Genomic DNA, 13,476 nt, shown 5'->3' on the forward strand with positions numbered 1-13,476 from the left:
AAATAAGAAGCCCAAACCTAAAGCCCAAAAAACACCTACTTTTATTTACCGGATCATCTGTTATGTATCGTTAATAACAAAGTGAACATAGCGAGCAGGTTAACAAACAAGGACCAAGCCCAATGTCACTTAAGCCCAAAACGCACACACAAACCAAACAAGCCCAACCCTGAAACTTATCTCTCTAGCTTGCTTCAGGCAACAACACAATGACACAAATATGTTCAAATATTGAAGCACAATGTATTTTCTATACGAGAGAATTATATACTTATATAAATAAAGTGGTGATCTATTATGATACGGTCTCGTAGATTTTTTTATAATACTGATCAACCATACTTATGTTTACGATAAAAAGCAATATTTTTGACATGAAAAATGATTTTTTCCATGGACGACACAAATAGGATATTCGTCACACAAAGTTGACCGGTGAGATCGTCTCATGAAATTTTTTGTGATAAATAAATAAATATTTTTTTTCAGTATCATATTTGAAGACTGGAATTTATATTTTTGGAAATTTTCTCATAAAATTTGATTTTGTATTAAGATTTAACGTCAGAATATTACTTCATTCTAATATTAAAAAAGTGTTTTTTTAGAATGTAAGAGCTACAAGGGTTCTAAAAAAATTTAATTTTTTATTTTTAATATATCTAGTAGTCTACTTCTTATTAAATGTGAAAGACCTTAAATATAGTTGACCTTAAATAACCTTCATTTTTCTATTTTTCTAAAATATTTCCTCTTCAATAAAAATTAAAATTTAATTAAAACATATAAATATCTTACAAAATATTAATAATAGTAATAGTAGATAAAATATATAATATATATACCCAAATCCCCAATTGGTGTGCAATATAATTATTTTTAAAATTGTTTGATTTTCTTTTTAAATTTTTTTTTTTCAAAAATGAAAACAACACATTTTACCTCATTTTTTTATTTATATTTTCAAAATATTTCCACTCTTTTACTATATATATTTCCGTATATTTTTTATTGCTTTAACTTTTAATAATACCAAGAAATAATTATTTTTTGAAATCACAATGAAATAACTTATTTTATTAACCCAATATGTTATAAGAAAATGTGATTTTTATAGTAAAAAATTTATTTTAGAACATAAAACCGAAAAAAAAAAATTATACAAGTTTTTTAAGTAATAGACAACTAAAAATATCTAAAGTATTCGGTTATTGTTTTTGGATGAACAATTTTGACAAATAAATAATAAATAAAACAATAATACATATAAAATAATAATATATTATAATTATAAATAATAAATAATAATAATAATAATAATAATACTACTAAAATAAATAAATAAATAATAAATAAATAAATAGATAGCTCACTCACACACACCGACTAAAACCCAAGAACTACTCCTTTAAAACCCTAATAGGTGCCCGCCGCGTCTTCGGCTCTCGGGCGAGTTTCAGGTGAGTCTAGAACGATGCGATACTCCGGAAATGGATACTATTTGTAGTAAAATTTACTATTTTTTTGAAGAAAGAGCGTTCATTTTGTTTCACGAAGTGTAAGCTTATGCTGTTTTCGCCAGCTTTATTGTTTATTTTGGGGATAATTTTTTTGCCGGTGGTCAAGTAAAATGTTGCTTTTGTTTGAAACCCCGGCGGGTTTTGCTCTCTTCAAAGTTTTGGATGAAGGAAAACTCTCCAAAGTCGAGGTATATTTTCTTGTATCTTCGTTTACTTGGCCCATGTTTTACATTATTTTGATGTTTTTATTTGTCCACTTTGTATTCTATTCCTCTTTCGGCTATTTCAGGATTTAGGGAAGGAGTTCTCCACTTCCGAGTCTGCTAGAAAGGTTGTGATTCTAAGCTCGTGATCTTTTGTTTTTACTGAATTTACATTATACTTCGTTGACATAACCTCAGATTGATGTTGGATACGTTTAAGTTCCCAGTGTTCCACAATATGCAGGAATGTGAACTTGGTTTAGGTTTTGATTGTTGTGAGAAATGTGATTATACATGGAACTTATCATTATTTTGGCATGAAGAAGATCTAGGTACTTCAATCTTTAGACCTCTAATGATCCACTGCGCCTGAAAATGGAACTCTCTTTATGGTAGTAGTTTCTGATGCTCATCATGAAGGGATACAATATTTGATGAGAAATATGCTCCATGGTGATTCTTCTGTGTGTTTTTGTGATTTTCATGTTAATTTTCTGTGTTTCACACGTTGTTCATGGTGATTTTTAATTTAAATCCTATATATATATACCGTTATGTTTCTTTGATTTTCAATGTTAGGTTGTCAAGCTAAAAGCCTTTTCTAAGTTTGAGAACACATCAGAGGCTCTATCAGCAGCTACGTTGTTGATTGATAGTAAGCCCAGCAAAGGGCTTCGCAATTTTTTGCGTAACCATTGTGAAGGTGACATTTTAGCTGTAGCTGATTCCAAACTCGGGAATACCATTAAAGAGAAGATGGTGAGTCATTTCTACGCCGTGCTTGATATATCATATTGCATGTTGCCAACGACTTATACCAAAATGGTGTGATTTTTGGCTATTCATGGTTCTATTTTATGCCTCAGCAAATTGAATGTATCCACAACAATGCTGTCATGGAACTGATGAGAGGAGTAAGAAGTCAACTGACTGAACTCATATCTGGTCTAGCTGTGCAAGATTTAGCTCCAATGAGTCTGGGCTTATCTCACAGCCTGTCCAGATACAAATTGAAATTCAGTCCAGATAAGGTGAAATGTTAACTAGTTAATTTATGTTGTTTATACGTGCCTTGGAATCGGTTTACAATTCTCACAACTTACACGATATTATATGTCCTACGAGCTTTCTTTTTAGAGTTATGTATGAGCTACTGATCCTCGAAGCTGTATCTTGTTTCTGCTGCCACACAGCTGCGAAATTTATGGTTTTTCTTATTCTGATGACAACGAAGCTCGATTCTTGAAAGTTAAAATGGGCTTGTGATTGGCTAATACAACTAATTGCATGATGTTTTATATCAGAAAATTTCTGCTTCAAAGATGGAAATTTGTCTTATTAAGGCATAGAGCCTTTGTTTGGAGAACTGGATTATTGAGCTATCACAACATCCATGTGTTGATAACTGCTTGTTAGGTATATGGTATTCCATGATGCTTCAATGGGAGTATGGAATTAACCAGTATGGTCTTATTATTCCAAGGATGTATACCTCACAAAAATCCAAACTTTTATAGTATTAAGCAATTAAACTGCTCTAATTAGTGGAGGAAGGAACTTCTGCAACTACTTGTCCGAGATTTATGATGGCATAAATTTGATTATTAATTTTCTGAAGTAAAGTATATTTTTCCCTTTCTTGGAACCTCGTTTTGGAATCAGTCCCACTTCTTGGGGAGTGGAAATGGATTTATATCATTTTAATGTCTGTAAAAACTGAAAAAACCATGGGCATCAATTGATGTATCATTTTATCATAATTCCCAAAGTTTTACTTCTGATAGTTTTTGGCTATTGCTATTTTAGGTTGATACAATGATAATACAAGCCATTAGCTTGCTGGATGATTTGGACAAAGAGCTAAATACATATGCAATGAGAGTTAGGGAATGGTATGGTTGGCATTTTCCCGAACTTGCAAAGATTGTTCAGGATAATATCCTTTACGCAAAGGCAGTGAAGTTGATGGGTAACCGAACGAATGCCGCCAAGCTTGATTTCTCTGAGGTAGAGGTTTTAGATTCTGTTCCTTCTACCCACCATGCATGCAAGTGAATAATTTTGCTGATGCAATAGTGATAAATATATTATAATTATAATCATAACTATATTAATATATTATTGAATAGGAATGGCAAGTACCAAGACTTCCAGAAATGCTGTGTGCCTTAGTATTTTGTGCAAATAAAAGTAAATTGATTGCAAGAAAGTGTAGTTCTCTTGTTTTGCATATAAAAACCCTTTGTGAAAGTCTACCAACACACGTATAATTTTAACAAAATACTGCAGAAGCTATACGTATCAGGATTCTGATTTTTCTTTTGCTTACATGTTTGATAATATTTTACTTTCTTTCAGCTTCTTTTAGAATCTAATGAGAATGTTCTGCATCTTAAATATATATCAAGGCTATTGATTAGCTAATGGATCCACCCGCTTAAAATGTGCTTGTCACCTTTTAATTTTTAACAAGCTTCTAGAATTGCATTGTTTTTAAAAAAAAAAATTGAATTGCTTATCCAAATTGCATTGCATTTTTTCTCTGAAGTATATTCCTATTTTATTTGTTGGTGCTTATACATGCTCTACATTGATCACAGATCCTTGCAGAAGAGGTTGAGGCAGAGCTGAAAGAGGCTGCGATGATATCTATGGGAACTGAAGTTAGCGACCTTGATCTAGAGAACATCAAGGATTTGTGCAACCAAGTTCTTTCACTTTCCGAGTACAGAGCTCAATTGTATGACTATTTGAAGAGCAGAATGAACACAGTCGCCCCAAATCTTACTGCTCTTGTTGGAGAACTCGTAGGTGCTCGCTTGATTGCTCATGGAGGAAGCTTAATAAATCTTGCTAAGCAGCCTGGAAGTACAGTTCAAATACTTGGAGCAGAAAAAGCCTTATTCAGAGCTTTGAAAACGAAGCATGCAACTCCAAAGTATGGGCTCATTTACCATGCATCTTTGATTGGTCAAGCAGCACCAAAGCACAAAGGTAAAATTTCAAGATCCCTCGCTGCAAAAGCTGCTTTGGCGATTCGATATGATGCTCTTGGAGAGGGGCAAGATAATTCCATGGGACTGGAAAATAGAGCCAAGGTACCTCTTTCAGTTGATACATGCTTTATGTCTGCAGTTTTGTACTAATAATTGTGATCATGATTTGTCGACCTCATTATTTTACAGCTTGAAGCTCGGTTAAGAAACTTAGAAGGCAAAGAACTCATTCGTTCTGCAGGATCAGTGAAAGGAAAGCCGAAGATTGAATTTTATGACAAGGACAGGAAGAAGGGGTCTGGTGGATTAATCACACCAGCCAAGGTCGACAACAAATTCCAATTTTTACTATGTTGTTGTTTTGTTGTTTTATGTCTATATTCTTATTTTGTTTTTCCGCAGACTTACAATCCAGCATCAGATTCAATTCTTGGTATACTTGAGCCATTATCCAAGAAAGAGTTGGAAGCGGTGGCATCTCCCACAGAGCAAGCTGGCGATGATATTCATGTTATCGATGGAGAGCAAAAGAAGAAGAAAAGGAAGAAAAAACCAGCAGATGCTGAAGAAACCGTTGCTCCAAATGGAGTTGAGGGTGTTGAACCTGAAGATAAAGCAGTTGGGAAGAAGGAAAAGAAGAAAAAGAGGAAGCATTTATCTGATGATTCTGAGTTACAGAATCAAAACGAACAGGATAGTGCAGGAGACAAGAAGAAGAAAAAGAAGAGAAAGAGCGAGGATCTTGAAGAAGTCGAAACCCCGAGCAAGAAGAAGGAGAAGAAGAAGAAGAAGAAAAGGGATGATTGAACTGTAACATTCTAGAGGCATGCAAGAACACCAGATCTTACGGTTTTGCGTTTCTTGTGTTTGATTTGGTATTTGGCTTTGTAAGATTATGCCGTTCTTGAGTCTGGAATATTTACCTAAACATAATGCAATTGAACGAGACATTTATAGCTTCTACAAGTGTGAATCTTGATAAATTTGAAGGTTGTGCGTGCTTTTGCTCAATAATTTTCGTGAAAATGGGGCCTGGGCCTTCATTCATATCAATTGCATTGCCATTCATTTGATACATAAATATTTAATGGGGATAAATTTAGATTGTTACACCATGCTTGGTTATGTTGGGATGAGTAAAATATGAGATTTGGAATTGGAAATGGAACTCGTGTGTTTAGAATTTCAATTTTGGTATTTAAACAAAACTTAAAATATAATTTAAGAATTTGATTTAACAATTAAAAATATTTGAGAATAAAAAATTATATATCTTAATTTTTTGTAAATATTTTGTTTACTAATAACATGATATAGAAGAAAAAAAACATTTTTAAAAAATAACAAGAAAAAACCATGTTTTTATTTTTTAATAACTTATAGAATTCAATTATAAAAAATTTTATTTGATTTTACACAACCCTTAAAATATATAATAAAGTGTGAATTTACTCTATATGATTTCAAGATTATCATATTTTATTAAATTTGAAAAGAGCATATAAAATTATGATGTAGATATACAAAATTAATATTAAAAATAATATTTATTATTTCCATGGTTCAAAATCTCATGAAATTCCGTGAAATCACTATAATTTTATTAAAAAAATATATTCATTAAATTTTATGAAATCCCATCAAATACCAATTTAGTTTTGAAATGCCCTTGTTACAAACTCTTAAACAATATTCCTAATTCCAACACCTATCAAACCTCATTTTTCACTGGATTCCAAACACAATGTTAAAATCTATGGTATTCTTATTAAATTTTAATTTTTTTAAGATTATGAATGCCAATAAATTTTATATTTTACCTCGCTATGGTGGTAGTTATTTTACCACTCATTTAAAAAATTAACATTTTATATCTTACCGTGATAATGTGAGTTATTTTATGCCACTCATTTAACATATTACATGTACGAGCTCTTGTGTGGACGCACATCATGGCAGCACAATGAGACGATCTCACAGATAATTTTATGATACATATATTATATTTTGGTTATCCATAAAAAGTAATAATTTTTTTATTATAAATATGAATATGATTGACTCGTCTTACAAATAAAAATACGTGATATCGTCTCACAAAAGACTTACTCATCATAAAAGTTATTTTATGCACTCATTTAGTTTAACATATTATCATATGTACGTATCTTGTACATATTTGGTAGTTATTTTATGCCACTCATTTAATATATTATATATACTAGCTTTTTGTCAGATTTTGTTATTAATAATCTTGTTAAAAAAATTAAAAATAAAATTAAACATTGTTTGATTAAAATTATGTTCAAACAATGTTTTTTTTTTTCTAACAAATTATCAATCTATTCTATTTTATTATTAAAGTTGAGGACATGATAGTAAGTATCTAAAAAGGACACCAAATTTTTCTTGTAATTTTACCCTCATATGATAATGATACTAATATTACACTTTTGTTTCTTGTTTTAATTTCAACACACATTTTTATTTTTATTATTTTTTATTTCATCAATTCAAATATCAATTTAGTTTCTCCATAATTTGTCAAATTTTATTTTAGTCCATCGATAATAATAAAAAAGATTGTGCACATATGTATCACGTGTGCAGAATAACTAGCATGAATGTATACAAAACGTAACCAAGTTTAGGTTTGGCGTGTCTATCTACGATACAAATAATCACGTGGAGCGGCTACTCTCACAATTTGTTTGTTGACTTCGAGGCTCCGCAACCACTTAAATTTTATTTTATTTTATTTGAGGAAACCCAACCACTTGATTTGTATGGCTTTTTCAAATATTTTTTATGATAGTAAATCTTGTCTGAAAAATAAAGTAATTCCTTTTATATTACCTTCTTAAATTTTTGAAATTATTTTTTTATATAATAATAAAGAACGTTAATTTCTTTACTTACAAAAATAACATTTGCTAGTGAAATTTGAGTAGGATATCAATTTTGTGGGAAAGGAGAGTCAATTAAAATAAAGGATATTCAACAAATAAGTAACAAGTGTACTATATGTATGTCATATAGCAATTAGATTTATTTTAAAATTAAATCGATTTCTAATTAAATATCACATTCTATTATCTATTAATAAATTTAATAATTTTTCGATTTACTTGATTAACACGATTTGTATAATATTATATTAGATATATTACACCTAAGATTCACTCGATATGATACATTCAAAGAATAACAACTACGATTTCATCGTCTTAGAAAAACATAAATAGATAAATTTAGCCATTTTCGTATACTATAAACAATATTTGAAACAATTATTTTCAAAATAATAATCATAATTTATAAAATGTGGGATTGAATATAATATAATATATAAATTATATAGTTAGTTTCTGATATATTTATAACTAAAACGAATTAATTTAACTCATAATTATCATAAATAATAATGACAAAAATTTGTGTGAGACGGTCTTATAAGTATATTTTTTGAGACGAATCTCTTATTTGGATCTCTTGTGAGATGGTCTCACGAATCTTTATCTTATGAGACGAGTCAACCCTACCGATATTCATAATAAAAAGTAATATTCTTAGTATAAAAAGTAATATTTTTCATGGATGATCTAAATAAGATATATGTCTCTCAAAATACGATCCGTGTCACCCAAGTTTTTTTCCAAAATATAATAATTCATATTGATATGTGAGATGTCGCATGAGTTTTTGTTTAATATATTATCCTCTGTGTGTGTATCAGATAATCGCAACAAAGCTAAACTAGTATATCTATATATATTCATCGCGGTGGAGTCCGGCGGTTGCGACAGAAATGGCGACATCTCAGCCGCTGCTGAAGTCTTGCTTTACATTCCAAATTCCAAAAATCGACAGCAAAGTTCACTACTCCAACTTCAAGTTAAGATATCGATCAGCGCCTATTAGAGCTTCTTCTACTACCACTACTGCTCCTGCTGATTCGAAGAAAAGCAAAATCAGGCGTCCTCATAACGTCGATGGAGATTTCTTCGTCGGTACCGTTTCGTTTATCTCTTCGGTAGATTATTTTCACATCTGGATACGAAATTTATCGTTGCAGTGCGTCGATTTTCACGCTAATAGAAATCACAGTTCACCGACACCGATTGAGTAGTTAATTCACCGAGACTATCGGATTGATTCACGAAGACCTGAAGTTACTTGAGCCGGTTAACTTGGTTCTATTGGTGTTGGGTGGCCACCGAGGCTAAATATTGCTTTATTATTTATTTGATCAGTAGTTTTATCTCAATCATCCATTGTAATTTATTGTAATATTTCTGTTATAATCTCCAACATTAAGTACTGTTAAAATTGCTTGCAGATAACACATGCATCGATTGTGATGTTTGTCGCTGGATGGCTCCGGTTGGTAACAGTTTCAGCTTAATATGAAATTTCTCTTGTACTGTATATTTTAGTTATTTGATAAATTAGGCTTCATAGATTTTCTCCACTAACGTGCACACAATTATCATATAAGGCATCACCAACCGTCCTTCGTAACGGAGGCTTCGTAACGGAGGAATCCTCCGGATGAAATCTTCTCTAACCGTGTTCTATTTGTTTCCTTCATTTTAGAGTATGCAACAGTAATCTTCTATTTATAGAGTATCACTGTTCATATAGATGATTGAAAAGGAGTGAGAAATAATTACAAAATAGATATTTTAAAAATTACAATATAGTCCTTTTGTAAAAAAATTTAGGAAAGTATCACTATTCATACTTTTGAAATACATGACACAATTTATTACAAACACTTATTATCGACTTAATTTAAATTGATAAACATGTGATATTTTTAGACATGAAAATGTAGAAAATACTAAAAGTATTTGGTAATATTCAGAGGATATAGATTGAAAATGAAATACATTAAATAAATAGAGTATTTGGTAATATTTAGAGGATATGGGTTGGAGAAGATTTTTGAAAATAGAGATCCATCTCTATTTTAGAGGATAGAGGATGAAAAATAGAGGATATGGATTGGAGATTGCCTGAGTTGTTGTGAGGAAACACTATATTGCAACGTTATCAGATCTGTAGTTCCAATTATCATATACTTGTATATCTCTTCATCCATAGAGTACATTTTGTTTTATGGATCAAGAAAGAAAAATGGAGTTTTAATGTCTGCAACTTCGTTCCCTTGGCTTTCAGGAAACATTCAGACGATCTGATGGAAAATCAGCAGTGTTCAAACAGCCAACATGTGATGAACATCGAACAAAAGCGCTTCAGGTACTTTTCGCCCAATGTTTTTAAGCAATTGAAAAAATTATAAACTACTGAGACCACTAAGTTAAAGCTCTCAGATCCTATTAAAGAATCTACACTTTAGTGACTATGTTAGCAGACTAGGGATGACAACAGGTAGGATCGGGGCAAACCCGAGACCCGCCCACCTCACATCGGACACGCCTGCCCCATGAACCCGGTGGGTCTGGGGCTGGTTGGACCCATGAACCCAACAAGTTTTTTTTTTAAAATCCAAAATAAAAATGTTTAAACATTAATTAATCATTAAATTCATTTGCAACTTTATATTAATAATATTTAAAAACAAAATATTATCATAAATTAAATTATATCAATTTTTATTCAATTAATAATTAATTAGAAATATATATATATATATATATCACACACTTGTGGGACGGGTCCGACTAAACCTTGGACCCACCTGGACCCGCTTGGGACCAGTTTTACCGGGTCTAAACCTGCCCCGGCGAGGAGGGTTTAATTCGGGGCTGCCCAAGACCCGGCTCATTGCCATCCGTTAGCTCTCGATATAAGCAACATAAAGAAGTAAGCTCTAGGCTAGAGATATGTTGGATTATCCGACGCTTGAAAAAAAACCACCACCATCATTTCAAAGTGCATGCTGTGAATTGCACCTGGGTGATTTAACTTTGGGAAGAAGGGAGTATCGCACAGATTCTTCGCGCAAGTAAAAAATTTCACTATTTATGTTTGTTGTCTGTGTTCAAGGCATTGCTTTCATGTCCAACAAACTCGATCCACACGGAACAACCACCTTCTGAAATTTTAGATGTTCAGATGTCGTTTCCTATTCCCATTGATGATCAGAAAATTCAGGTACTTCTTTGTCTTGGCATATGTTAACTTTGGTACTATATTATTATCAATTCATTCAAGAAAAATCAGCATGTATGATCAAGTGTACAGAGCAAAGTTCTTAACGAAGTGCTTTTCATGCAAACTTTATCGGCATAAATTTTGATGCTCTATGAAGTTGGAATGCTCAAATCTTCTCACTGATCAAAGTGTACATGATATGCCATCGATGAGTCGGTGGCTTTCAAGTTTCAACTATCAACTCCTTGAAAGTTGAGGATGATAAACTTTGTGGCGCTTTGTTAAATTTATTTATTACATAACAGTTGATAGTTGAGGATGATAAACGTTGTGGTACTTTGCTAAATTAACTTTTTACTTGACACCGGATTTCTTTCTATCTCCATCGGTACTTGCATGTGCGCATTTGACATAAGCAACTTCCTGGACTGAGTACAAATTTCTTTCAGGGAGTATACCACTGCGGTTACCACTCCGAAAAGTCATATGGAGCAGCCTCCTATTTTATTACTCGACCTGAAGGGAATATATTGATAGACAGGTTGGTAGCAGTAGATCCTGAAAGAAAATTGTAAATGGGAAACCAAATTCATCTACTTTCAGAATCATTAGTTCACGTATATGATTTTACGTATTAATATTAATTTGCAGCCCTAGATACACGAAGAGACTTTCGTCTATTATCAAAAAGATGGGTGGAGCCCGTTTCATGTTTCTTACTCACAGGCAAGAAAAGTTTGCACATTTTTATACACACGCATAACGGAGTGTCTTCACTTCTTTGGATTTCGGCAGTTATTTTGTTATATATTTCAGGGATGATGTTGCAGATCATGAGAAGTGGTCAGAGGAGTTGGGTTGTCCGAGGATTCTTCATTCTAAAGAGGTAACATAATTTACCACTCCTCCTTGGACGATGCATGAGTTATGTCTCTCAGTATGTTTGGGGATCGTGGACTAAGTCTTTTAGTGGAAAGTATATACTCGGTAATAATGATGATCATGAATCCATGATGTTTTCGTGCAATTTTCTGAGATTAATATGTCTGTGATATCACGTGGCAGGTAAATTCTTCTACAGCTAACGTGGAGATTAAGCTGGAAGGAAATGGACCGTGGACGCTTGGCAGTGACGTCATACTTATAAGCACCCCTGGCCATACAGAAGTGAACTCTTTTTCTCTTCTTATCAACCTGTTTTCGAGTTACTTATTGTAGGAAGAGTTATTGGGACATCAAAGTGATGGGATCTACAATACTCTCATTTGTTGGCTTCCATGGTTCTCTGTCCTAAATATGGCCCATGCCAAGTAGCAGCAGCGATAATTCTCATGGCAATAATTGTTTGGTTCATAATTGCAGGGGTCAGTATGCTTGCTTTACAAAACTAAGAAGGTGCTTTTTACCGGAGATCATTTAATGGTGAACGAATTTGGATTGACCATAAGTGAGAGACACAACTGGTTTTCAGGTGCGTTAACTTTCAATACCCTTTTGGTAATTCTACTTTCTTTTTGTTGGATTTGTTATTCAGGAATGGTTTTTATTTGTGAATGTGAAAGATTAGAGTTAGCAACTAAATCTCTCTTAAAATTCACTCAACTGTACACACCAATATAGGGAGAAAAAATCAAGCCAACTCGGTGGATCCGAATGATTCGTGATTTGACTAATTATTTTCATGATATATGAATACAATAAAATTCAAATTGTTGTTTTCTCATACACCATAGATATTGATTTAGAAAGAAATAAATAATCACCTCCTTTTTTCCCTCTTGGTTATTTTTGCAGTACCCATACAATTGCACAGTGTTCAAAAGTTGCTTGAGTTGGAATTTGAATGGATGCTGCCAGGTGATTATTCATGGTTATATAGTTATTAATAAGTTGGAATATTTCCAGGATTATTTATAAAGACGTATCATTCATTAAATGGATCACGCTTTATGTTTTTCGGAATATTAACAGTAACTTTAGTTTCTTCGAGTATCATCGGTGGACGTGGATATAGATGGTTAAAAAATGTAAGCTCGATATAGAAAAAACGAACTGTTCTGAACTCTGATGGAGGAAAATGAAACAATAATAGCCCTTAAAGAATGCTTCAATATCTAAATTTTCATTTGTAACACAAGCTCTAGTTCGCAACTTCTATTTATTGATTTGCTGGCATACAGCACCCTGCTTCCATTTGGGTAAAACTCATCCACAACGTTTGGATATCAATTGTAGGTCACGGAAGGAGAGCAAGATTTAAAGATGCTGAAGACAAAAATTTGGCTTTGAAAGCTTTCTTGGCTGGCAAAGGAGTGCAAACTTAGACCCCCTTTGGTATTTCCCATGTCCATATACATATTTCAGATATGTATGTGTATAGGAGACTGAAGAGTGTGGTTTTTCTTTTTTTGATGATAAATGTGGTTTTGTTGGTGTACGCAAGTGTTTCCTGTAAATATGTTAATATGAATTTTCATATATAGTGAATTTGTTTGTTTCAACTCTGCAATATGAAATAGGCAATTCAAAGTACCATTTATAACATTTAATTTTGAGTGATAGAGACTAATCTACGTGTTCTTGTTGATCGATTTTTCTGTCTAAACCATACTTGCAATTTGGTTTTATCAAGAATTG

General features: G+C 32.4%; 2 protein-coding genes across 3 annotated transcripts; both read left to right on the forward strand.

Moving 5' to 3' along the window:
- The first annotated feature begins 1,366 nt into the window (after window positions 1–1,366).
- LOC142530936 (putative nucleolar protein 5-2) lies at window positions 1,367–5,733 on the forward strand. Of its 2 annotated transcripts, none has more exons than XM_075636871.1 (9): window positions 1,367–1,460; window positions 1,583–1,708; window positions 1,810–1,851; window positions 2,303–2,482; window positions 2,590–2,754; window positions 3,530–3,730; window positions 4,324–4,821; window positions 4,909–5,043; window positions 5,122–5,733. In XM_075636871.1, exons 2-9 carry the CDS (start codon window positions 1,631–1,633, stop codon window positions 5,524–5,526), a joined length of 1,704 nt encoding a protein of 567 aa, XP_075492986.1. In that variant the 5' UTR covers window positions 1,367–1,460; window positions 1,583–1,630; the 3' UTR covers window positions 5,527–5,733. The 2 variants fall into 2 exon arrangements, with proteins under 2 accessions (XP_075492986.1, XP_075492987.1); XM_075636872.1 differs by having other exon boundaries at window positions 1,387–1,464.
- A 2,719-nt stretch (window positions 5,734–8,452) lies between these two features.
- Window positions 8,453–13,400, forward strand: LOC142531202 (uncharacterized). The gene is made up of 11 exons (XM_075637282.1): window positions 8,453–8,729; window positions 9,059–9,102; window positions 9,901–9,981; window positions 10,732–10,839; window positions 11,289–11,380; window positions 11,491–11,565; window positions 11,656–11,725; window positions 11,905–12,006; window positions 12,202–12,310; window positions 12,634–12,696; window positions 13,075–13,400. The coding sequence occupies exons 1-11, from the start codon at window positions 8,528–8,530 to the stop codon at window positions 13,161–13,163; spliced, it is 1,035 nt and encodes a 344-aa protein (XP_075493397.1). The 5' UTR covers window positions 8,453–8,527; the 3' UTR covers window positions 13,164–13,400.
- The last annotated feature ends 76 nt before the right edge of the window (window positions 13,401–13,476 follow it).

The sequence above is a fragment of the Primulina tabacum genome, chromosome 17 (assembly GCF_025594145.1).
Source record: "Primulina tabacum isolate GXHZ01 chromosome 17, ASM2559414v2, whole genome shotgun sequence".
NCBI classification, from domain to species: domain Eukaryota; kingdom Viridiplantae; phylum Streptophyta; class Magnoliopsida; order Lamiales; family Gesneriaceae; genus Primulina; species Primulina tabacum.

What these genes read in the sequence shown, in the direction of transcription:
- LOC142531202 (XM_075637282.1), top strand. Translation starts at nt 8,528, where the DNA reads ATGGCGACATCTCAGCCGCTGCTGAAGTCTTGCTTTACATTCCAAATT. An exon ending in TTGATGATCAGAAAATTCAG is followed by an intron (nt 10,840 to 11,288) that starts GTACTTCTTTGT and finishes AATTTCTTTCAG; the next exon opens with GGAGTATACCACTGCGGTTA. An exon ending in TTCATGTTTCTTACTCACAG is followed by an intron (nt 11,566 to 11,655) that starts GCAAGAAAAGTT and finishes TATATATTTCAG; the next exon opens with GGATGATGTTGCAGATCATG.
- LOC142530936 (XM_075636871.1), top strand. Translation starts at nt 1,631, where the DNA reads ATGTTGCTTTTGTTTGAAACCCCGGCGGGTTTTGCTCTCTTCAAAGTT. An exon ending in ATACCATTAAAGAGAAGATG is followed by an intron (nt 2,483 to 2,589) that starts GTGAGTCATTTC and finishes TTTATGCCTCAG; the next exon opens with CAAATTGAATGTATCCACAA. An exon ending in GATTAATCACACCAGCCAAG is followed by an intron (nt 5,044 to 5,121) that starts GTCGACAACAAA and finishes GTTTTTCCGCAG; the next exon opens with ACTTACAATCCAGCATCAGA.